The sequence below is a fragment of the Aplysia californica genome, unplaced genomic scaffold (genome assembly GCF_000002075.1).
Source record: "Aplysia californica isolate F4 #8 unplaced genomic scaffold, AplCal3.0 scaffold00060, whole genome shotgun sequence".
Taxonomy (NCBI): Eukaryota; Metazoa; Mollusca; class Gastropoda; order Aplysiida; family Aplysiidae; genus Aplysia; species Aplysia californica.
The window spans coordinates 699,069-726,064 of record NW_004797330.1 but is presented as its reverse complement, the minus strand read 5'-3'; the positions used below and the strand labels follow the sequence as shown (position 1 = coordinate 726,064).

General features: G+C 39.7%; 1 protein-coding gene across 1 annotated transcript; it reads left to right on the top strand.

The window, feature by feature from the left end:
* LOC101851178 lies at positions 1–26,134 on the top strand. The gene is made up of 10 exons (XM_005093228.3): positions 1–348; positions 8,956–10,824; positions 14,389–14,512; positions 15,279–15,487; positions 16,443–16,535; positions 17,944–18,085; positions 19,672–19,842; positions 20,627–20,822; positions 21,937–22,067; positions 25,524–26,134. The coding sequence occupies exons 2-10, from the start codon at positions 8,991–8,993 to the stop codon at positions 26,074–26,076; spliced, it is 3,453 nt and encodes a 1,150-aa protein (XP_005093285.1). The 5' UTR covers positions 1–348; positions 8,956–8,990; the 3' UTR covers positions 26,077–26,134.
* The last annotated feature ends 862 nt before the right edge of the window (positions 26,135–26,996 follow it).

Genomic DNA, 26,996 nt, shown 5'->3' with positions numbered 1-26,996 from the left:
GATCCTATCAAAAGAAATTAGATACCTGTAGGCTTTTAAAAATCACAAAGAGAGAATGGAAGTGGATTCTAGACATCACTTTCACACACGAAAACAAACATCACCCACCACTACAAAGATCGTAAAATAGCCTGGGTTATAGGATCTTTGCCCTGGCCTAGGCCAACTTGGCATCAATCTGCCCAGAACAGTCTGGAGAGTGGAGGTGGAGAGTAGGCCTACCGGAAGTACAAAGCTGAAAGTAGAAAATCCGTCGTTCAGGTCTCAGGATAGATCTAACAGCAACAAGACAAACTAACAACAACAGGCTAGATCAAGCCTAGTTTATTTTGTTCCTGAGATTGACTTGTTAGTATTTAGTCATTCCAAGTGTTTCGAACTCTTTTCTGGGCACTACTTGGATATGGTGGCCCCGACTTTGGTGACAGTTAGATCTATAATCTAGATCTAGATATAGATCTATATATATATAAGAAGTCTATATTATCTAGAACTAGATCTAAATATAGATCTAGATCTATATTCTAGATCTAATCTAGTTTTGACCCCCGAAGTGACTATTCGGACTCGAGTCCGAAATTAAAAAAGGCCACCTCTATTCTCACCCGGAGTGAGAATAGTGCAGGCGAGTCTTGTGGCTATTCTCACCCGGTGCGCGTTCACCAAATTTTGCGTTCAACTTAAACCACAGAATTCTACACTGTGATAACAGAAAAATTGTAGAATTCTGTGCCGTGAACAAACGTTCCATTACAACTGTAGCCTACTAAAAGCGTACAATTTTGTCTGTGGGCAGTGGAGAGAAAGAGAGAGAGGAGTAGCGCGAGAATTTCCGGGCAAAACAAAATGGCGACCCGCGTAGTTCGACTCGATTCGAAAAGTTAAATAGCCATAGCATCTTTGTAGACAACCAAATTAATTTACTTTTGTGTTTTAACATCATTTTTTAACTTTGTTTTGGTCAATTTGATCGTCCACACCGATAGACAGTATTCAGAAAGAGACAGAGAGAGAGAGAAGAGGGGAGGAGTTGATCTTGCGAGAACTTCCGGGCGGGTGAGAATAGCCACTTTCTTAAAAAATGTTATTCGGACTCTGATTCTTGTCCAGCATGACATCACTTCCGACTTCCGACTGTCTGCGACTCGTGACTCCGGCTTCCTGTCCTGCCTCACTCGTGACTCGCCTCAGGCTGGGTAGAGACCGGGATCACTTCGGGCAAAATGGCGTTTTGTGCAGGAGCCGAGTTTTTATCTTATGATGAATTTGAGGCCGGCCTGAAAAGTTATGGCGCTTCTAATACATGTTTATTTGTCAAGAGGTCATCAGAAGCAATTAAAGATGGCTCGTTAGTGTGTGTCGGGGTCGGATGGGCGGCCTGCACACGTGTGGCTGTGTGCATGTCGGGGAGGGGGATGGGGGGGCACTATCGGTCCGGGCGTTGAACGTCGCTTATGCGTCAGTCTTTTTTCCCCCCGCAACTGATCATTATTACAATAAAAAGCTAGTCTTGATGTAGATCTACGTAATGAATTGGGCGCTGGTTTATGGAATCAAAAGTCGCTGCATGCTCAGCTCTACACAGGTTCACAACTTTTTCTTGGTAAACAGTCGAGATGACACAGGCTTGTGTATTTGAACAAATCGGTCTTTTTTTTTTACACAGCTCATAATATGCAGGTGCCAGGTGGTCTGCTAATCTTCAATTTTACCTTTTTCTACAACAAAGAAAGTGGAAAACATGGGGGGTGGGGGGGGCCTTATCAATGCGGCGGCGGGCATCGGATCGGCAGAAAAGGTGTGGGGGAAACTAAAAAATGGCGGAAAATGGGAAGCACTGAACGTTAGATCTATAGAACGAAGACACTTCCTTTTTTTTCCGGACCCGAGTCCGAATAACATTTTTTCATATTCGGACTCGAGTCCGAATAAGAATTTTTAAAATTCAGACTCGAGTCCGAATATGAAAAAATGTTATTCGGACTTGAGTCTTAATAACGACGGCCTTTGACCCCAGCCCAACGCCAACGCCAATTGCTTATTCTTATAATAATACTTCTGGTTCTAAGTCTAAACGATTACTTTTTGATTCGCCTGCCGATATGGTGAGATAGATCTAGCCTTTCATACCACATGCGATTAAACGTAGAAAGACGCTAACTATTTTTAGGTACGCGCCCATCTTGTTTGACGTCAGACCAGGATTCCCCTCCGATCACGTGACTAGACTACATCTAAGTATAGCAATATAGCCAACCGCATGGCACCAAAGATGGAAGTGTACTAAAATTGCTGTAAAGACGCTGGAGGATTAGGTAAGATTGAAGAATACCGGACCAGCGGACTGACTTTGCCTATGTCTCAAACTTAGGAATTCATAATTTTCCCATTTTTAATATAATCTCTCAATGGAGAATTTCGGACTGGTAGATCTATAATTCGTTAAAATTTTGTCAGGGGGGAGACCCCCCTGAACCACCCCTCCCCCCTCCTCCACCCCAACCACCTGCCCCACCGACCTCACTTTCTCTCGCAATAATGTATGAGTGGTCTGGTATTCTTCAATCTTCCCGAGGATTAGATCTATATTCTTAAATGATCTAGATCTAAAAACAAACTTCAAATCAGCTCTACAAATTATAATTTATGGGACTGTTAGTCAGTTGGGAGGAGGAAAAGAGATAAACAAAATAGCCGGGGACCGGAATCGAACCGCTCCTAAAATCATTGCATGACTTCTAACGCCGACGCGCTGTCTATTCGGCCATCAGAATTTCCGAAAGCATGATGTAGATGAAGCGTTATAACATAGACACTTCCATCTTTGGTGCCATGCGGTTGGCTATAACTTAGATGTAGTCACGTGATCGGAGGGGTATCCTGGTGTGATATCAAACAAAATGGGCGCCGTACCTAAAAATAGTTTGCGTCTTTCTACGTTTAATCGCATGTTTTCAAACGTAATTGCAAAACATCAAATCGTGGTCAAATTCTGGGGGGCATTCCCCTGAAACTCCCCATGTTTTGTTTTGGTTTTTTTAGTCAGGGGGGCTACCCTCCTTGCCTCGTGAAAAACAAGTGAATTTTACTGCTCATTTTGTAGGCTAGATTTAGATCTAGGCTACTGATATAAAACATAAAATATTGATATGGACTATTTAAATCAGTATCGATATTTCAGTAGGCCTACACAAAAGCCGGGACCACCATATCCAAGTTGGGACCACCATATATATATCCAAGTAGTGCCCTTTTCTGAATGCACATTACACTAAAAAGGATTTGATTTGTAGATCTACGTAATTTTTCATTTTCTTCTAGATATCTAGATTCTAGATCTAGACTAGATCTACGTCTAGATCTAGATTATAGATCTGCACCTTTTATTTATTCTCATTTTTTGCTGGATCGCAATTGCCGATAGATCTAGATCTAGATATCTAGAAATAGAAAGGCCTCCTCCTTGTAAAATCATAAGGGCAGAAGGTAGAGCTGAAGTTTGCTCGATTAATCGAAGGCTTGCAAGCAGCGGACGGCTTGTGCTAGAGGCTTGCGAGCTCTGAGCAGGGTTGTGCTTTGCTTTGCCTCCCGCTTTACTACCGGGGGTAACTTCCGGTGAGTTGTGACTCGTGGACAGTCTTGCTGTACACATGCCGTTAAATGTAGAATGATGCATCTTCCTGGTTGGCTGCTATATTTAGTAATGTGATGTCATCACTTCCTGGGATACCGACAGACTATTTTTATCCGAAGTGGAGTTGCCAAAGATTCTCTACTACAATACACACTACACGTTCGTTAAAGTCCACGATCCATTTGTTTACATTTTGAGAAGAAATCCCGAAGTCTTGATGACCAAATAGGCAACACAAAGAACAGAGATGTAACCCAACTGCAAAACATCAAATTAAGGTAAAATTCAGGGGGGCATGCTCACTGAACCCCCCCTCCTCCCTTCCATAATTTTATTAGGTCAGGGGGGCGACCCCCCCCCCTGGAACTTGACTTTAACGAACGAAACTACAAAATCGCCCACGATCTTTGACTTGGAACGACATGTTGAGTCAGTAGCTTGACCTTTTATCCATATCGATGTGTTTCGCGCGGTAAAATTTCCCACTTGCAGCTAACTGCAGCGCGTCCGCCATGCTCTGGTGATAGAAGATCGCTTAGATCGTTGATGCTCAGTAGTGCTGTGCGATTTTGAGGAAACAAAAAATCATCGAAGCGTGAGCTCACTTTTCATGACATCGAATACTTCCGCCGAATGTTTTTTTCTTATATATGATAAGCATAAACCCAGACCTAAGTTCCTTTATTCTACTTTCGCTAGCTATTCACAGCACCGTCGAATGTTTTTTTTCTTACATGTGATAAGCCCAGACCTAACTTCCGCAATTCAAAGCCCCGTCGATTTGTATTTTCTTATGTGATAGGCCCAGGTCTAACTTCCGCTACTCACAACGCTGTCGAATGGTTTTTTTCTTATAAGATAAGCCCTGATCTAGCTTCCGCAATTCGAAGTGCTGTTGAATGTTTTTTTCTTATATTTATACGATAAGCCCAGATGTAACTTCCGCAATTTGAAGCGCCGTCGAATCGTATTTTCTTATATGTGATAAGCCCAGATCTAAATTCCACTACTCACAGCGCAGTCAAATGATTTTTTCTATAAGATATAAGCCCAGATCTGACTTCTGATATTCACAGCACTGTCAAATGTTTTTTTCTTCGAAGTGGCTATATCCCCGTACGCGTGGCTATGCGTACCGCGTTCCCGTACTCATAGCATCGAGGTTATGTGTACAGCCCTCCACTTCACATAAAATTAAACTAGGCTTTGTAGGCGGCACATAAACTATGTTTTTTTCTTATATTGTGAGAGTCCGCCAGTCACTGAGTGCGCGTGTGTTGTTGTCGCTGACTGCAATGTGTTGATATCACGTCACCGTTCATAGCGCTTCGAATTCCAAGTAGGGTTAGGGGAGCTCTTTGCGACAGCTAACTTCATGGAAAAAACATTCGCTTCAAGAGTGATGTGCCCTTGCTTGAGCTGTCCATAGTGTGGCGAGTGAATATTGAATAGAAAGAGATATTCTCTAAAGGATTGTTTTATAATTCTTGTAAGCTCATCTTATCACTCTGTCTTGTAACCATCAAATAAAGAGTATTTCTGTATATTTATCTCAATGATTTTAGATATAATGTGCTCCAATTTTTCTACGTTTGAGAAAAGTAAGGCGAAAATCCAGTATCTGTTAGAAAAAAAAATCACATGGCATTTGAATGGCTCTGCCACGCTGTGAATAGTGCAAAAATCATGAATGTGAAATAGTAAAGTCGAATTGGAACAGCTGTAATACTCAGAACAGTAAGAACGCTGATGCTTGAAATTGAAACACGGTAAGTGAATGCAAAGACAATAAAGCGCGCTAAAATTGTGGTAAATACGCCTGGAGATTACCTCTCCCTCCCGGGCCAGATAAACAATGCGCAGAAGAGATCAAAGCAGCTGCCATATCGGAGCACAGAAGAGATAAGTAGCTGCCATATCGGAGCACTGTATCATATCACATTACCTGTACGTCTCCTGGAAAAGCATCGCTCCAAACGTCATGCCAAGGTAGGTAAACACGATCTCTGGTGCTATGCGGTTGACTATGTTTACATGTAGTCACATGATTGGAGGGGTATCCTGGTCTGACGTCAAACAAGATGGCCGCCTTACCTAAAAATAGTTTGCGTCGTTCTACATTTAATCGCATGTTTGCTGTACTCTCAGCCCAGGTTGGCACTGACATTGGGTTGAAGTAGGCCTAGCCCGTCTCCTAAATGTTCTGTATTATGTCACTGTGGGTGTAAAACATTTACAAAATAGGTTACATACATGATACAATACAAAAGCCAATCGCAACGACCCCTGGAGTTTTCCATTCTAAGGTAATCTATGTCTACTTATTACTACCAGAAACCTAGGTTACTACGACACCGCACTTCCTCTCACTCAGCTGATCAACGGCAGGAAGTTAAAAATAGCTTCGGCTCTCAACGTCTTGCACCAAAACAAGCACAGCCTCTCCCTTCCGCCATGGTTCGGAGTTCACACTGCGAGCAGTCTTAGAGACGGCTCGCTGCTGCAGCGAATCAGCCAAGTGGCTTGCCAGGTTGCGAGCTGGTCCTGGGAGCCAAAGCAAATCATGGGAGCTGAGAGACTTGCCGGGCTGCGAGCAAGTCACTTTGCACAAAGCAAGACAATAGGATGCAAAGCAAATAATGGGACTTGCTGTGCTGCGAGCGAGATTTGAGACTTATGCTTGTCCGCTGCTCGCGAGCCTTCGATTAATAGAGCAGACTCCAGCGCTACGCCGTGCAGTGACACTGTGAGCGAGATCTCTCTCTCTCTTCCCCTTTCTCTTTTTCTGACGTTTGTGGCTTCGCAGATTGCACGCATGGTGGGGAGGATGAGGGGGTCTGACACGAGTGGCTTCGCGGATTGCTAGTTGGTGTAGACTTGAAGCCTAGACTAGACTCAACTTATTATGCTGGTGATTTGATTTGATGATTTGACCTAGTGATGTGAGGCTTGTGACTTAAACTAGGGGCTTGCGAGCACAAGGGGGTTTGCTACCGGGGTACAGCTCTAGCAGAAGGGGATTTCAGGATTTGGTAAATCTAGACTCTACTTAAGAATGTGGGCCCGGCCTGTTTAGACTTATCATCATCTACACAGAGTACTGGATATTGATACTGATTGAACTATTCTGTATATAATATTCTAGATATCTAGCTCTGTTTTATCAGTGGGAGTGTATACAGACCCGGTAACCAGGAACAAAGTCTTGAAGTATACAGACCCGGTAGGGGGAATCTTTTGTGATTTCGGAAAGTTTCAGGGTAGCCTACTCTTGGCTCAGGGTAGATCTAGTTCTAGGTTCTTCTGGAGCTATGATAGTCTATGGCCTAGGTCTAGATCAAGACAGATAGACAAAAATCATCATAGATCTAGTTTCGAGGCCTAGGTTCTTGATCAAGATCTAAATGAAGAATGCGGATGTCTTTTCGATGGATGAACGATCGTTTTTTCTCCGTTTCGGAGTTGGAGAAATCTATAGGACAATTTGAAAAAGATAACAATGTCCTAATTTCAATCGAGCAGTCACCCCCTCTATTTCTCTGTCTCTCCCCATCTCTCTCTCCACTCTTTTTCTGCCCCCCCCCCTTCTCTCTCTGTCTCTCCCCCTCTCTCTCTCTCTCTCTCTCTCTCTCTCTCTCTCTCTCTCTCTCTCTCTCTCTCTCTCTCTCTCTCACACACACACACACATGCACACACACATACATACACACACGCACACGCACACGCACTCTACCGGGTCTTGGCTCTGAATCTTTCCGAAATCACAAAAGATTTCCCCACCGGGTCTGTATACTTTATGACTTTGTTCCCAGTTACCAGGTCTGTATTCACTTCGTTTATCAGTAGCTTACAAAATGAGCAGTAAAATTTCACTTATATTTAATACAAGCGGATAGTTAGAGAACGTTAAGCGTACGCCATTGACCTATATTTATAGTAACAGGCATCTTGTTGGACCTATTCTTTAACATAATATAATGAGCATTTTTTTATCACAACACTTTGCTAAAATGAAAAAAAAAGTTTCTTTTTTTTTCTCCAGTAGGTCTGGAACTTCTTTTGTCTTTTGTCAGAATGAAGAACACTGACACAAACAAGATGACTGTTACTATAAAAATCACTCGTGACGTACTCCTAACGTTCTCTAACTATCCGCTTGTGAATTTAACAAACAAGGCAAGGGGGGTTTCATGGGGACCTAAAATAAAAACATGGAGGGGTGGGGGGGTTAAAGACCAGTCATACCGGTGCTGTCAAGACATCACAGTCATCTTGTCACACCCCAAATCCACAAGGTTGAATGGAGACGGTCATTTCGTTGCACGCTTGCAAACATGAAAGACGTATTGTCATGAGTCATGGCTATTGCAAATCACAATTTTTAGGGGAGGGTTGGGTGAAAACTACATGGTAAAAATTATTATTTTATTTCACCCCAGCGCACAATACGCTGCTTCCTGGGAGCGAAATGGCTGTCTTTTTTTACCGCAAAACATGCATATGATGGTCACACTAACAGGGACTAATCAACTGTTTTAAAGAAAACTTCAAACTGAAAAACATCAAAGCATTTACCTAATTTTATAGAAGGAAATACAGGGGCATGCCCTACTCATTAACATCATCTTCAAACCATCTTTGTGCTACCAAGCTAAAAAAATATGGACAATGACAAGAGTCACTAAAGTAAATTAAATACCCATGAAATGAGATGCCTAAGACTTGTGTATACCATCTTTAAAGTAGGTTTGGTGGACATTGTTTTCCATTTTCAACCTTACTCTAATCCTAACTGAAACCTTACCCTTTTTACCCAGATCCAGCAAGAGTGAACAAAATGCAAATGACCAATGAATTGGAGCTGAGGAATAGCCATGAGCTGGTGGAGCACACAAAAATTAATTATGTAGCCTACCTCTTTTCGGTTTTACAATGATTTTGCTGAGATTTTGATGCAACTTCTGAAGTTGGCGGCCACTGGCTTTTAAATCTTTTACTGGTCAGGCCAGTGGGCAGTATAGTATTATTATAAGATGAATTTTTTGGAAATTTCACATGATGTCATGCTTGACCCTTTTCCGAATTCAACAGTTACGTGATATTTAGACTTGGCAGTGTCTAGTATCATTCTTTTTTAGGAAGTTAATTGTTCAAAGTAGTAACTTACAGTCAGTCTCTTACTTTTACTGATGTTCTCCTGGAGAAAAACCGACTAAAGTGTACAGATTTTGCTTCTGCTATTGACATCTCTTTTGACATGATTCATAGTTTTTGTTGTGGATTAAGCCTGATATTAATCCTGTCTTCTTTTTTTTTTTTAGGATAATAACAGACAAAGGATTTTCAAGCTGGAATAATGGCGCACAAGCGTGACAAAGGAGCAGTGCATGATGCTGATTCCCAAGCGGCAATTTCACTCAAATATCGTAATTACATTGAAGAAATGGAATTACGGATTCGCTACATGAAGAATGACATTGAATTCAAGAAAACGCAAATGAAGAGTCTACCACCTTCATTAGAACACAAAAGTTCTACTAATGTTGGGGATGTGACAAATCTGATTCCTCACAAAACTTCATCATCAAGCTGTAGTGATCCTTATCACAGTTTATCAAGTCTTGCTGATAGAAAATCTCAACATAAGACATCAGGGAAGCAATGTGTACAGAATAGGAAGTGGACAAGACCCTCTGTTCTCACAAATGATCACCAGACCGGGCACAGCAATAACCTTATAGTTTCAAGACACAATCATCCGAGAACTGTCTCCGCACCTACTCCAGTCCCATCTCCGACAGTTGTGCAGAGGACTTTGTGTTTGAATTCAGCAAAAGTAAGGAATGGACCTGTACCTGCTGTGACATCAAAAACTTTGTTTCAAAATAGGGAAACAATGGATGTTAAAGCAACAAAAGATGCAGTTCTAAGAAGTACGCCATACTCATCCATTCTACCCAAAAGTAGTGAAAATACACGCACAGTTCTTTCTGTGAAAAGCCGCAGGACTCAGAACCCCACAAATATGGGATCTACTTCTTTGTCTTCAGATGTAAGAACAGTTCTATTACCTTTTCAGAGTTCAGCATCTGTTCCATGCTGTTCTACAAACTCAGTTCCATTGTTCACTGCATCACTAAAAAGTGTAACCCAGAGCAGAACATACAATAAAGGTTCTAGTGTCAGTGTTCCTATGTCTGAACAGGGGGTAGGGACAGCCAAAGTTTCCGAGTCACCAGCACATAACCATAAGCCACAGATATTGACATCTCAATACAAATTTGTCAAGACACATTTATCCCCTCCAAATATTGTACAGGTTTCTTGTGGACCATCTACTTTTTCTGTTCCCTCCACGTCTCAGAATCAATCTTTTGTAGTCAGTACTCGTGATGACTCCGATGATAAAAAACTTACAGCTATTCAAAACCAAAGCAAAATTGTGCAAAGTGGTTATAAAGATGTGTCTGCAGTTTTATGTGATACTCCTAATCAAAAGCATTCCAGGGGAAATAAAAGGCTGATTAGAAAAACTCCTCACCTCAAATTGCAAACTGCTGCTAAAGTAGTCAGTAAGTATAAATTGAAGCGATTGTCTCCTACGGCAGGACTGAAATCTGCACCTGAACTATTTCCTGCCCACAAAGTAAATAGAGCCTTGCTGAAACTGGATAGAAGATGTGAGCAGCAAGAGCGTTCTGTGACTTGTAATGTCAGTCCACACAAACTTGACAGGCGTCCAAATAAAGTGATAGGAAATCAGCATAAATTGGGTGAAAGGTTCAGGACCGACAGTGGTATAGTTCACTTCAGCAATTTTTATGTTGATGAGAATCTCAAGAATAGGAATATAGTCACTACTGAAAAGCAAGGTACATTTTATAGCTCTAAAAGCCAGAAGTTCAGTACTGATAACAAACGTCACTTTGATAAGAAATTTGAAATAGGAAAGCCCATCCATAATAATCCTCACAAGTTGGACCGAAGAAACCAGCGAGAAGCTATTGTGAGTTCCGGGTCACAGGGTCTGACTTTGACTCCAAAACGAAACTGTGGACACCTTCGAACTAAATCAGCGGTCAACAAGTCACCTTTCTCTACCAAGGTCAAGAAGGAGGTTTTGAAGCGTAGACAACAAACCAACAAGTTTGTTTGGAGGCGTTTGACAAAAGCAGAGAATTGTGCAACATGTGAGTTTAAATATTTTAGTTTGATTTTGTTCATGTTTACTACTCCATCCTTGTGCAGTCTAATTTTTCACATGCTTTATTCATATGTAAGATAAGATAATACATGTACTGTATTATCCCAGAGGGAAGTATTTCTTGGCTGTACAGGACCGTAAAAACACATGCAGGTATACCTAAACATTTAATTTATATTATATTACTTTCTTTAAAATTCAATATGAAAAGAGAAGTAAAGCTGACAAAAATGTACATTTCACATTAGATGCATCATTCAACCACATGCAGGAATTTAATTACAAGACATTTGGAGCTATATTATATAGATCAAGATACATACTCTTAAGAGCAATACACCTCTATGCTTATTCTGACAACTTCTTTTATGTCTTTCTTGCTTTGTTTTTAGAGGTACTTATCTGCCGCTGCGTGATCTGACAATGTGTGTGGAAAGGGGGTGTGATGGGTCGTTTATAATGCTTTTTATCTTTTTTATACTTGTGGTGTTATACATTTCATCAATTCTAGTAAAATAATTTCCAGAGATCTTGCTGGCTTTCATAACGGTTCTGTCGAATATTTCTTTATCTTTCACCCTACATTTCCCAGCCCAGCAGCAAATAAAAAATAATAGCACGCTTCCAATCATAGAATGGTATAAAAAGGACATAGTCTTATTATCGACACAGAAACTTTTAAATTTCCTTAAAAGGAACATTCTTTGATTTTCTTTTTTTATGCACAAGAGCAACGTGGGGATGCCAGTCAAGTTTGTTATCAATTGTTATACCAAGATACTTGTAAGATCTTAAGAGCCTACCACCTCCACCTCCTCATCTTTAATAAATAGTGGTTGCAAGTGGTCTTTTTTTACTCTAAAGTCTATTATTAATTCCGTCTTTTTTACATTTAGTAAAAGGAAGTGGTTATCACACCAATTTGTAAAAAATACATTTACAGTGTCCCTGTATTCATTCTGATTTGTTGCATTGTAGAGTGAAATCATCCGCAAATTTTATTAATTTGATGTTTTTGTTATCAAAAGTACAGTCATTGGTGTAAAGCGTAAACGAGACAGGGGAGATTACACTACCCTGGAGCGCACCGGTGTTCGTGAATATTAGGGCGGATTTTACACCATTTAATTTTACATATGGAGGTTGGTTGGTTGGTAAAGAACTCAAGAATCCAAGCTATAATGTTCTTGTTTATGTTCATGTTAATTAATTTTAAAACTGTTATGTGGGTTTGGATTGTGTTGAAAGCGGATGAAAAACCGGCAAAAAGTATCCAGCAGTAATTTGTTAGTCGGTCTATGTGTTTGTAGATGTTATCTAAGAACATGAGAATGGCATCCTCTACGCCCCACTTGGCACGATAGGCATCTATATATATTGCATGTTATCCTGTATGTCTTCTATTGATTTCCTCAGTTCTTTCAGAACCGGTTTTTCTAAACATTCCATAAGGACCGATGTTAAAGCCACTGGTCTTAGGTCATTCAAATTTTGCATTGATTGTTTGTATGGGACAGAAATTATTTCAGAGCATTTCCACGAGAGTGGTACAATAGAACATGACTACAGCGGGACCTTACTGGAATCTCCCTTTTTCTCTGTATGTAAACTCAATTACATGTGCTCGGGTTTACTGGGGCGAGGAAAGGCCCGAACTCGGATACAGCAGGAGAGATCGAGCGAGCTCTAGCAGGGGGAAAGGGGGTTGGGGGCTGTAGACCGACTCCAAACAGGCAGTCCACGGTACGGCATTGTGAATGGCAAGTCCAGTGAGGAGTGAGGTGGGGCAGGCGGCAGAGAGAGCTGGTGTGGAGAGACGTGTTATGTGAGCCACTCCAAAAGTGATGTGCCGTAGCTTAGAGGTTCAGTATGAAAGCGTATAGGCCATAGTCCTAGGGTTATGCTAGGCCAAAAAGTAAAAGAAGAGGAGAGTGTGTAGTGTGTGATTCCTGATTCATTGAACTGCGATCGTTGATGCTCATAGGCATACGTACACATCCACTTCACCAGTTCTACTGTTGCTCTTCCGGTACGATAGACAGCACAAGCAATGAGACCGAGGAGAACATGGCATCCAACAAAGACAAAAGGAAATGCTTCTCACTTGAATTAAAGGCCGTGATAATCAACCAAGTTGACAATTCCTATGCCCCCTCCACTGGGCTCCTGACTCTTTCTGCAGCCTTGCTACTGCTACTCTTTGGCTCCTTCTTACTGCAGTCTTTCTTCCACACCCCTGGTAGGAAAGATCTAAACCTAACCTTCTCGGACAAGGGCGAAAAATCTCGGAGGTCCCGTGTGCAATTTGCGCACGTTAAATTAAAAAGATCCCTTGGTGGTCCAAAACGATAAGAGTAGGCTTCGGCTGCCACCTTGGCAAAATTCAAAATTTCCTACCCATTGAAAATGTTTTGTGTGTCCCGTGCGCTCATATGACCTTATGCAGTTGCAAGCACCGTAAAACACTAACCCCCCCCCGAAAAAAAGAAAAAAAGTTGATAAAAAAAGGAAGACTAACCGAAAGCGCAAATTTTATTGATATTGAAGGGAGGTGATCATGTGTATTTTTAGAAATTTTTAGGTAATTTCCCCTTTGCATTCCTATGGCAGGAGCACGCTTACAACGGGATTTTTCTTCTGGTACCGAATGTCCCGCTATAGCCGTGTTCTACTGTACTATTCGTTCTTTCAAAGACATTGAAAATGTCAGTATAAATGGAAGATTATTTCACTTTTCACTCCATCGGGTCCACTCGCTTTGTGAGCTTTCAGACGATTAAACATGATCTTGACCTCATTAACATTAAGCACAAAAATTTCCTTGCTCTTGTCATAGTCTTCGTCTATGTTGTTGTCGTCTGTGTGGTCACTTTGAATCGTCTCTTTGACAGTTGTCAGCTGGTCGGAGAAGTCGTGGTTGTCAAAAGGAGCGTAAAAAAAAAAAGTCAATTACGTATAAAGAAAAATGTGGAAGTAAATAGAATACGTGTAGGAAATTAGTCAAACTTGTCCAAGATGACCACCTGTTGTTGAGGGGAAAAGTTTTCTGCTTAGACAGATGGCCTCTTAGATAGAGTGTCATTAAAAAAATGTATGGTGGAAATGGTCAGTTCTACTGGTGATTGTCTTGGACGGATGGTCGTTGGAGCAGGCAACTATTTATTTCATCCTATTTTTGTTTGTTTTGGTAACATCTCACACTGAAATATATAAAGGCTGCAATAGTTCCCCAGAATAAAATGTATTTTTAAAATAATGAAACATCTTTGCCATTTAAAGACAAATTAAGTTCTCTCTAGGAAAACATTTTCAAGCTGTGTCTCCTTCCTGTGATCAATATTTGTTTACTGTTTGCTTTCATGGGCAATATTACATGAACATATATTTTTATGCGCGGGTTATAAAACTTTGATGTAGTTTGCAGATCAGAATGCTTCTGTTTCTTTAGTTTGCATCACAGCGATGTTATGGCATAAAAATCTAACAGAAAAAGATAGACATTGTCGACTGAATGTATAATTGTGAATTCTCTAACGTTCATTTCCTTTAGCATCATCCGGTCTTATGCCTTCAAAGTTTTCGTGGTTCAGGCCAGGGTCAAGAAGAAATATGACTTCTCCTGTACTTCGTAGACAGCAAGATCTAAAGCTGGCCCAATGGAAGAGATTTCAAAGGTATGAGATATGTTTTGTGGGACATTTTGTTGTGGTTGCTTATCCAAGCATTTGCATAATTTTTCATTACCATCTTGTGAAATGTACTGCAAGAGACTACATTCACACCACTCCTCAGGTGTGGGTAAACTTCATTTTTTAATGTGATTACATGGCTATGGGAAGTCAACACTTGTGGTTTCAAATGTGCTGGGAAGCATATAGTCACCAGGACCAGGGCTGTGTTAACTCAGATGATTGATTCATAAGCACCTCATGTGGCTCATAAACATTAAACTGTTGAAAGACTTTTCTGATAATTCTGAAATAGTTTTGAGGAATTGAAAGTTTTCTGTTTTACTTATGCATTCACTCACTTGGGATCACTTACAACTTCATGCCCCTTCTATCTTGTTAGCATTTCTATCAGTTTACTTTTTTTTATCAGCATTGTTTTTTTGCCCTCATTTTCTTTTTTCTGTAAAGGGTTCCCTGTATTATTAACCCTATCCGTACGCCCTGGAGTCACTTTGTACCCCAGGGGTTGTATTCTTCACATTTTAGAATACTTCTAGGGCGAAGATCTCTCTGAAACTTTCAGTATTTCTCAAAAAATCATTTTGACGGACTGCTATGCAAAGCGTACGGATCGGATTAATGAGTAAATTTCCTCTTTGGAAAGTGGTGGCACAGAGTTCCCCACGTCGTAAGGATACGATAGTAAAACAGGATGTACGGATAGGGTTAAAGTGTCTTACAATCTACCTATGTATCTTTTAATTTTCAGAACATCTGTTTTACGAAACCATCATCAGACTGGAAAACCTGAAACTGGAAAGTTTCGCCTATGCATGATTGATGGTCAATTGTACAAAGCGTCCAACTCTAAGCTGACGAAAGCTAAAGAAAATTCTTCGAGCATCTTGCCAGCTCAGGGCAAAATGAAGGCAACAAACTTTCCATCACAGGCAAAAAAAAAATCTCCCATCATCAAAAGTAAGTGCAGTAAAAGTTGTGTGAGGAGATTGCTTTTTGTTCATATATATGAATCGTGATCAATTCAGGCACATACCGTACTAACTGATGGGCAGTAATAAGTAGTTTGTGAGATAATGACCGCTCTTGATTACTAGATTAATGCTCAAATTTATGCGTTTTAGGTTGAAGATTTGATACTGCCCCCTTGACTTTTATTCTTTGCTGGTTGGTTTGGGTATTTTGGGGGTTATTTAGGAATCCAATGACAATAATGCAAATAAAAGGCCCACCATCAACATTTAAGGTGGAGCAAATATCTGACTACTATCAGTCAAGATAGTGAATGTATCGAATTTTTAGGTGTTTTTTATTGTCTTATCTTTTTCTCTGTCTTGGCTGAGGCTTGATGAAAGGGGCAAGGTTTGTATTACGAAGGCTGTACGGATGTCAAATTTTTCAGGAAATTAAAATGACTTTTCTTCATATCATATGGCTGATCAAGCTGATGATATCCTGGTTGAGGTGGTCACCGTGACAGGTTTTATTGTTGCTGGAAAAGGGTCTTGAAAGTCATATAATGAGGCAACAATAGCTCTGGGTCATAGTAAAAAAGAAATCTTCCCCACAGTGTGACAACTTTTCTATTAAATGTTGTATAGCTAAACGTATTCTGCTGGGGTACAGTTCTAGTTCTTAGCAGAATTTTGTAGATCATTTTTGACTGGCCCCCACCAGACACAGAAGTCTTCCAACAGAAGAATATTGAAACTCTGTGTGTGTGTGTAACATTCAACTTTCCCAACGAAGATCAATAAAGTGTTGTTTATTAATTTTACATCATTGTTGTTATTATGGTTATTGATTCATGTTGTAATATTTTTCTGACTGTTCTTGGTAATTTTTAGGCTATTATTGTGTTGACCCACCCTAAGCTACAAGTGAACTTTAGTTGCACCTTTGCAATTTCTCTCAGATTTGCGTCAACGAAAGCTGAAGCTGATCTCCGTGCGAGGAATTCTTTTCCAGGTGGATGCAGCTTGCAAGCGGTTGTGCCGAACTAACACAAGTAAGATTTTCCCGAATGAACATGGTGTTAGTGTCAGATATAACTGGTGCTCCTTCGTTACTAAAATTTAAATGAAGAGCTTTCGAGCATACCGAGGTCAGAGTATTAGTAATGGTTTGTACCGTATAATGCCCACTTAATATTTTTTCAGTTGTTAGAAGTGTTAAATATTCAAGATTCATGGTCTAAAGTACTGTCGAACCTGTGTACGACGGAATCGCAAGGGAGCCAGAAAAGAGAAACAGATTCCATCTTAGACAGGGGAATTTAGAGGGAGATGGGAAGAGGGGGGGGTCAAAGGCCCGCCGGTGGGATCAAGGAACGCTTGTCCGATTGGCAAGCAGTGGTCAAAACTTCTCACCTCTCTATTGCTATCCTGTCTGATAATGACGTCCATCAGTCTTACTTATCCAATTACCACCAGTGCTTGCCTTTCATAGGACCACTCTTTGACCTATTAAAAACAGAAACGTTTGAACACCACCTTTGCTTCCACCCTTAATCCCACCCACCGGTGTAACAAACACAGTCAACCAGTGCCACCCCTCACTGCCATCATGTAACAGCGATTCGAGGAACTCTTTTCTTGGCTGGCTGTACAATCATGGCGGCAGGCATTGGTCAATCTAATTTCACACCTCTGGCTTCTGGCTACCCAGGAAAGTTTCCGTAGTGGTTGCTACTCGAGCACTCTCATGGGCAGTCATGAATATTTCACACCTACTCTACCCTGACCACCTGCATCCCTCAGGGCTCGAATGATGGGGCAACATCTACCCCCAAATTGCACCCCATCTCCCCTTCCTCGCCCAGCAGCATGGCCATGTCATTTACATTTAGAGCCGGCGGAACCAAACTTGCGAGTTTTGTTTCAAATCAGGCTGAGCGAGCAAAGCATTTTCCGTATAAGACAGGTGGAACCCTTGGAAGGGAGCGAATTTTTCTCTCCGTTTCTGCGTTCGACAGGTTTCTGTTTTGTACAGGTAATTAGAGAGGAATATATCAAGGGGGGGAGATTCCGTTAAGACAGGTTTACGTTTTATACAGGTTCCTGTTAAGGCAGGTTAGACTGTACTTGCATAACAAAGTGCTTTTTAAAATAATATTAATTTTAAAAGAATAATCCAGTATGTAAGGGAATTCAAACTGCTATCCTGTGGGAAAAGGTTTTTCTTGTTGCTACTGGGGGTGGGGGTGGGGGGTGGATGGTAATCTTGAAGTGAAAACGGACGCGAGTCATTTTTGGTTATTATTGTTCAAGTGCGCTAGGCCCATTTTTTTGTTTAAGGTGGTGAACAATTGAAACCTTTTTCTTTCTTTTGAAGGTGTATAGGCTCTTTTAGAGCTGTTTTGCTGGTTTTAAGACTGATATCCTTAATGTTGTGCAATGCTTTTACTCGTCTGATAGGCTCCACGTCCCCCTCTGGTAGTAAGACGAAACTCGGTGGCACAAGCAAGTCTGTAGTGGAAATTCAAGGAGTTCAGTATGTCAAGGCGAGGCCTCAGGCATTAGGAAAAGTCATCAATGATAAGACACGGTTGGCTGCAAGGTATTGTCAGTTCTTCTTTTGACACAACACCATATTTTTAAAATAGGATTTGGGCGTGTACTGTTTTGTGTTTTTAAATTTTGGAAAATGGGAAATGGAATTTATTGTTTAAGAAGAATTGCATAGCTACTGCTAGTTTTTTACTTTATTTCAATATTTTGAAAATTTGATGAAAGAATGTTGTGAATTTTCAGTCACCTGGATCATTTTTGTATACATCTGAATTATTCTTTTTCTCAAACTCAGGGAAGACTTGATGTTCATATTGGGGCAAGATTTTTACTTTTCTGTGTGTGCCGTACCTTGTTTTCGCTTCAAACTGAATGTTGCTGATAAGTCATTTTTTTGTTCAGAATACATCTTATATTGTTGAATGTAATTGTAACCTGTTATGTGCACTCAGCTGAATTTTTTTTTGTGGACTACGCTCTGCTTCCATGTCTTTTTTATACATTGTGTATCTTTAGGACTAAGCTTGATTATGTACTGCTTTTCAAGAGATTTTTTCTAAGAAGTCATGAACTTTCACAGTGCAATGACTTGAAATCACATTTTCTTTCCATGTTCAGGCAGTTGTTGGCAAGTGAGTGATATTTTATGTCTTTTCTTTTGATACACTAATGATACAAAACCAAAAGTAGGGAAAGTACCTTCTCCATTTGGGGGCTCTCGTGGCCTAGAGGTTAAGGTGTTTGCCTCTCTTTCAAAGGTCCCGGGTTTGAATCCGGGTAGCAACTGAAAAATATTCTTCTCTAAAATTGTCTCCTTTCACCTTCTTTCCTTCTCTCGTGCAATATTCTGTCGTCTGCTTTCGTCTCCACTTTCTTCCCCCACCCCCCTCACCTCCTTTGTCCCCTCTACTGGGCTCCTGACTCTTTCTGCAGCTTTTCTACTGCTACTCCTTGGCGCCTTCTTACCGCTGTCTTTCAGCTACACCCCTTTTCTTCTGGTAAGAATGATCTACGCCTAACCTTCTCGGACAAGGACGGAAAATCTCGGAGGTCCCTAGTGCAAGTTGGGCACTTTAAAGATCCCTTGGTCGATAAGAGTAGGCTTCAGCCACCACCCGCGCCAAATTCAAAATTTCCTAACAATTGGAAATGTCTGGTGTGTCCTGCGCGCTCATATGACCTTATGCGGTTGCGAGCGCCGTAAAACACTTACCCAAAAAAATATATACCTTCTTTTAAAGAGGTTAAAGGAGTAAAGATTTCTGTCCATTTGCACTTAGCATTTGTGCTGTCATTACATTATGGATCATTGCCTTCCAAGGTGCCAAATAAGAATTTTAGTTGGTGCCACTAGATCTTTTGCTGCACTAAAAATGATGACATTGATGTATTAGTATGAGTGTCCACTCTCACATTTTTGTTACAGTTGTCCAGTTACCATTTTGAATATTGAGAATATTGAGACCATGGTTACTAGCTTCATATGCTCTGATGCAAGGACATCTAATATGTATTGATATCCCCTGGTGTATGAATTGGTTATTAAGTGATATGGGCAAAAGTGGAGATTGTTTAGCAGTCATTTATTTGCATTGGTGAGATGTATGCATTTGTTCTTTCTTTGCTTTGTTACAGTCGTGCTGTATACAGGAGCCTTGCTATAGCTGCTGCAAAATACAAGAAAGATAACCGTAAACATAAGATCAAGAAGAAGTATTGCATCTTCTTTGGTCGATTTGGAAAATGTCACAGAGGGAACAAGTGCCCATTTATCCATGATGTTGACAAAGTGGCTTTATGCACAAGGTAATTATGATATGTGGTCTATTAGACTTTGTTTAAGAAATGCCTATCTTGTCTCGGATAAAACATTGCAATATATGCTACACATAAGGTCCTATTAGTCACATTACAACATTTCATTTTACTTTGAATTGTTGCCCCTTATTTACTGAAGTAAATTTATATTTTGGCAGCCTTTTGTTTCTTGCAGTATGATCCTTTCACATTTTCGGGGGGGGTTTAACTGTTGGTTTCCGTTTTCATGACTGTTGTTGGCAAATAAGCTTTTTAGCTTTTGAATAAACTGAACAAGCAAAACACTGATATCTCCCAACAAAAATTCACTCACTGTTCTGACTTGGGGTTAATGTTTTCTGTTACTGGTGTACAGACATATCTGACTTGTGGAAAAGAACTACTGAAAAAGCTGCTATGTTTGTGCAATAATCTTGTCAAGTCACAGAGGCTGGGTAGTGGGATGTATTCAAAGACAAGACTGTTAGGCGCTGCATAAGGCTGTAGAGTGTGTGAACTGTGTTTGTGTTTGTATACATGTGTGTCTTGTTGAATCTGAAGGTATGGATCTGGAAGTGTCGGGAATTTGCTAGTGATTTAATTTCCAACCATTTACTGTCAGTGTTACTTCCCTTGATTTTCTTCAACATCTTTGTAATTTTTCGTTTTATCGGTTGACATTATGAATGTGTCGAACACATTGTTTGAGTTATCGGTGCCCAACTGTGTATTTATGTTTTTCAAAATCAAATTGCCTTTGTCTAAAACCAGTGCTATTCTTTTTTCCCTCCAGATTTCTGAGGGGTAAATGTGACGTGTTGAACTGTCCTTTCTCCCACCAAGCTTCAGCGCAAAAGATGCCTGTATGTCTGTTCTACCTTCGTGGGTCATGTGTGCGAGCAGATTGCCCATACCTTCATGTCAATGTGAACCCCGAGGCTCCGGTCTGTAAAGACTTTCTCAATGGGTTTTGTGCAGCAGGGGAGAAGGTAAAGATAACTGATCATTTTTTTCCTTTTTAAAAGCATTATCTAAATTAGCAACTATTTGCTACTGGCCTCATCATTTGCACTTGTAACTTGTAATGAGTCATTATTGTCAGGTAGGATCTCTTGAAAACAAAAAGTGCACTTAGTCTTTTTAACATTCTGAGTAATGGGTAGCTCATAACACTAACACCAGCATACAAAACTGTTAGTGCTCTGGTTTAGCCTGTTGGTTCCTTCTACTTTGTTTAACGTCACTATTGTCCAAATCTGTTGTACAGTAAAATGTGACATTTGTGGACAAAATTTGTAGGCACGTGTCCTTTTGTGAGTGTTTTTCTTTACCTGTATGTAGGAGGAGTCCACACTTTTAAAAGGTGTTTGGAGGGAACCATTGATAAAGTATACTTCTTTACTACAGTATAACATGGATAGGTTGAATTCATTGGCGCCGATCTTGGTAGTTCGAGGGATCCGTAGTTCAAAGGATACCTGAACAGTGTTATGGCATCGGCTGTGTCAGAGAATCAAGGGAAACAACAAAGATTGCTACTTACAGGGAAAAACAATAGATCGTGTGATGCACAACCTTTCCTCTCACCTGCTCCAGACAAGCCTAGCTAGACCTTGGGCCTAGGCATGCGTGTCGAGCAGCACACTAAAAATAGCACAGGCGCTGCTTCTGTGGAGGGGGGAAGGTGGTATTTTACGACCTTGCCTTTTTCCATATCTTTTCATATTATTCCTATTATCTTGTCTCAAGTGCACCTCAAAGGACATTGACTTTAGACCTCTACAGCGGTGCAATTAGTTTGACTATTCTGTGTTTGTGTTTGAGATTTTTGCGTAATTTTCTTACAAAGATAAAAAAGGAAAAAAAACAGGACTTCAGGCACAGCTCGACGGATGCAGGATTTCGAATCTTCTGTGTTCGACCTATCCGTGTTATACTGTTTTACTCTTTTCTTTTTAGCTCCATGACTGTTATCAGAATGATGTGCATCTCCTTGACTTTAAAAAAAAAATGAAGCAGTACAAACCACATTATGTTCAATGTGATGCAAGAGTTATTTGTTGAAACAAATTGTGGCTCATTCTGTTTATTTGAATATTGCAGTGCAAAGACCTGCACTCGTACGTGTGCCCATCATTTGCTGCCACAGGGACTTGCCATCGTGGGGAGAATTGTCCTATGTTTCATAGACGAAGCAAGAACCTGGAAGCTGTTACTAGTTCACAAAAAACACTGTAGGTAGCAGTTTGCCAGAAGTCGAACTACAGGGGTACTCTTAAATAAGTGTCCCTTACTATCAAAGAAATATGTGTATGGACCATTTACAGGAAAAATATATAATATTCTACAGTATGCACTTTGTAGGTGGGTTTCATTCATTTGAAGTGTGATTGCTGAATTGTTTTCATTCCAAGTTCCACTTATATGAAAAATTTTGTTTTGGCTTTTTGGTATAAATGATATATAACAACAGATCTGCATAGCTTTGGGACTTTTAGAACAAGTCAAATACCGTGATCTCTGCCAAGGGATTGCATTTTTGGGAGACAAAACAAGGACTTGGATTTTAAGGAGATTTCAAGGGGCATATCTTGTTTAATCATAGTTGAAATATAACCCATTTGTGAACCCAAGTTTTGAAAAAATGACAGTGTGCCTGGTGAAGAAAGGTACCAAAAGAAGCATTTAAAAAAAACGAGATATCAGGCTTCAAAGGTCAAAAATATAATTTTTGACAAAAACCGAGTTCCATTAAAAATGGATTCTTTAGCCATTAAGGGAATATGCTACTGATATTTCTATCTTGAAATGAGGACCTTTCATAGTTGGCTTAACATTGAAATTACACATTTGGGTGGGATAGAGATTGAGAAAAAAGATTCAAAACTCACATTTATTACAGTTCTGAGCGGACAGAGGCAAATAATGGTCGCAAGATGACGAAAATTCATGAATTGAGAAGTTTATAGCTCAATTAATTGTACACCAATCTTCTTCTAATTTTCTAAGAATATAAAACAAACTAAGATCTAAATTCATGGACCACAGATTTTCAATTAAAGCTATTTCAAAGATTTTACGGCTTCTAGGCTTTAGTGTACCCACAGTAATGACAATTTAAGGGGGTAGGGTTGTTAAAAAACCTTTTTCTTAAAAAGTACTTTACAAATCACATTTTCCTGTTGTAGGAATGTGCACAACATCATAATAGACCTGTGTACGAAGTTTCATCCTAATTTAGTTCTCAAATAATTGAGTAATACGAATTTCTGTGGAAAAAAATTGGAAAATGAGAAAATCACTAAAAATGACCAAAAAGTCATATTCACTCAAAATTTCTCGATATTTTGTTCCCACGCAGTCAAGCGTGGTATCGATTCCGGAAATGCAAAAAGTGGAAAATGAGCTAAACAGCCATTCCAAACACCTTGGGGAAGGATGCAATGTGTTGTTTGAATTATGACGTTACTTGGTTCGGCTTATGAGTTGTTTTTCAACAAAACTCTCGAGGAAAGACCTATACCTACATATTTCAGGGGCAATTTATGTCAGGAAAAGAACTTTTTTTTTGTATAACTGATCATATGACGACGTGTAGAAATGGTTGTTCAATCGAAATTCATCAAAATTGAATACTTTGTGAAAATCCGATTTTTTTCTCGAATTCCAGGCCGCATATTCCCTTAATATATCGATATTTACAAGGATTTGAGTTTGTTTTAATTTAAAATACATTTTTTAAGATGTTTTTTGACACGAGGTGTAAACACTGCGGATGGTTTCTCTTGTCAATACATAAAGTCAACTCAATCGCAATGCATACCCAAATTTAGGTCATTCTCTCCCCTCTCTAATGGCGGGTAGTGAGCATGAATATCTAGAACATGTAAACAAAGCGAAGCTTTTGCGTTTCAACATCCTTTTGTTTCGTTGTATCGCCTATTTCTGCCCTGCGCAAACCTAGGTCTATTTTTTGAAAATTTTTGTTAAAGGTCTTGGTGAACTTGTTTCGAAGATGTAATATAAACACTTTAAAGCTGTTCTTTTGTCTTAGCTGCTTTTTAAAGTTTGTTTGTGAGTAGCAAATGTGTTGTCATGTCATCTTGAAGCATAGATCTATCTTTTTGAAGCAGATACAAAGGGAAAGCTTAAAAGCTGTTTTTCTCAAAACTTTGTTTCTTTTACCCTGCCTGACAAAATCCCCCATATTTAAAAAATACTGAAGATATCTTAAATACATTAAAAAAGCGTATTGTTTGGAAATGATGTTTGTACATGATGAAGATGAAAAAATAACAGGATTCTTCACCAGGCACACAAATATAGAAAGCAAGTTGTTTTTTCTTTACCAGAACAAATAGAATGTCTTATAATAAAAAAAAACCCCTTCAGTGACTGTACTGCTTCAGTGAGCTGATGTTAGACTTAGATGTGCATACAGTGCATGGATTTTGACATTAGTCCAGGCCACCACCACCCCATCGACCCTGTTTCCTTCTCTTTCACTTAAGAAATCAGCGAATATGGTACACGTGATGCATCTCTTCTTCTGGGCTTGTCTATCACAATGATCATGGGGCTGTTGTGCTCGAAAGTGGATAGTGCCCATGTGAAACAAAAAGAATAGGCTTGGTGTGAGAGTGTCTTCATTGTGGCACAATTTTGCCTTTTCCTGCTCTTACCCACACTTCTCCCAATATTTCTTTAATTTGAAAATTTTATTTTCATCTACCAACACCAGGTTTTAGGGTGGACTAGTTTTGTAGGCATGTTAATTATGAAGAGAAAAATTATGTAATGTGGTAAAAGGAGGCTCTTTGGAGAACCATTTTTTTTTTTTACAACACTCTTAGATGGAGACAATGACTTTTACAAATTCAGTTTCAAAATTACATCTGTAGTGTAAGTAGTGTTGTGCAAAAGTCCATAAAAGCATAAATATTCCATAGCTTGTTCACTTTCGTCTGACTGAAAAAAAATAATTCTAGCTCATTTATTGATTTGTCGGCACTCCCATTGACCAAACCAAAATAGATTTTGAAAAAATCTTGATCCACTAATAAAAAAATGTCTTTATTTGGGCCCTATTTTACTAACTGCCCTTTGGGTGTATACACAGGGTCACTACATTTAATGCATTACTTACTATAACCTAGCTTACACATTGCTCATTTTGAGACAGCGACACCACCCTGCCGCCACAGTTTAGTGTAAGCTTATAAAGATTCCCTTTTAAGACCATCAAGACATCTCCACATCTCGAAAAGTAGGCCTACTCATACATCTGTTGGACTGGGTTCATAAGCATGGGTTATGTATTGATGACAATCCTCAAATACATAAACTTTTTGATGTTTTTGATGCATGCCTGTTATTTTATTTACCTGCTTCAGACAAAATCAGAGACAATATGTCGTAACCTTAGTTTGCAATGACCAAATTAATGGGCTTTCCGATTCTGTCATCTAACTTTTAGACCTGCATGGGGAGATCTGAGAAACGACGGTTTGTTTCTATCTTGGTTTAACTGCGGACAGATAAGTAAATAAACTAAAGGGGCCAGCAGAATTTTCATTCCTCCCAGCAGAGGATAACTTTTCAGTTATTTTAATTATAGGATGCTGAGGATGTATGTTTTGAAGAAGGGTCTTTTAAAACACCCTAATGTCTCTTGATTATTCCATTTCCAGAGCGAAAGTTTTGAGAAAAGAGAAGGGAGCTAAGAGGATGCGACGCAGCTTGTCAGAGTCCAATGTGATGAAACTGGAAGAAACATCGTCTTCACATCGAAACGTTGTGTCACCATCACGATCTTCATGTCAAGATGATGGGTCATCTTTGCTTTCCGTACACCAAGACAATGCATCTTCATCACTATCTTCACTTCGAGACAATACATCATCACCACTACTATTTTCACATCGAGACAATATTTTGTCATTGGATATTGTGGCTCAACCTTCATTCATTTCTTTAGGGTCATCACCAGCCATAGAGGAAGTAAGTCACCTTAGACCCCAGCGTACACCATCTAATAGTGTCAAGGCTCCCTTGACTAAGAAGCCGAAGATAACCCCGTGTTTTGTGAGGGAGGATCCAAGTTCATCTCTTATACCTGCTGAGGTTACGGAAATGAGTCGTTCAATGGATCAAGAAGCAAAAATGGTTGTTGATAAAAGTCTTCTCCCAGTATCTGATCCAAAGGCACAGAGTGAAAAAGCGGGAAGGGAATTGAACACTTAGTTTATGCATCAGTTTGTAGATTTTTCAGTCGCTAAATTTTTTGCATGTTTGAGATACAGTTGTCTCCACATTTTCTGAAACCTTAGGCTCCAACTTGGTCTTATGAATATATAGAGGTCTGTGATATTAAATGTTGTTAAGATGGGATACATAATGCCACGCGCCAGTGTTCTGTGTTCAGGTTTCTACTTCCAGGAGAGGTGTGGTAGGGGTCATTTTCAGGTCTTCTCTTTGTGCCTCTGCAAAACTATTGTACTGTTCTTTTGTCTATCTTGATTAGGTTTCACTGGATAATTGAGTTTGTAAAGCTGAACTTGGTCATATGACTAGTTTGGTCTCTCTCTGTGGATGTGGTGGTGCTGATGCAAATGACAGAGGTGTTGGCATGGCGAGGAGGAAGATGCAGCAGTCTTGGGGGTCATTAGTCATAGCTCAAATGAATAAGTATAATATGTAGGCCTATGTGTTCATGCTTGCTGTTTTCAGCTCTACACAAGTGTTCTATTTAAAAAAATGTAATCCCTCTATAAATCATATAACTCTTGGCTTTTTGTTGTTAGTGGAGTAGAGGGCTTATGTATAAAGTATCGGTTAGTTGTTGAAAAAAAATTGACATTTACTTTTGATCAAGGTTGAGTCTAAATGAGGTATCACACCATTTTATTTGACCTAATTTGTGGTTAAAGAGGTGAGAACTCAAATGTGTGAGTGCGCTGAATAAAAAATAGCAGGATGTCACTGCCATCACTTTTCTCATTGAAATATCAAAATCAAAGTTGCGCCTTTATTCTGACAAATGAGTATTTATACAGCAAATTTATAGGCAGCATTTGTCAGCTTTATTATGTAAATAATATTTTTTATTTAAACAGGTCTATTCTGTGTATGTTGGCAATATAATTACAGATCCTACCTCATAT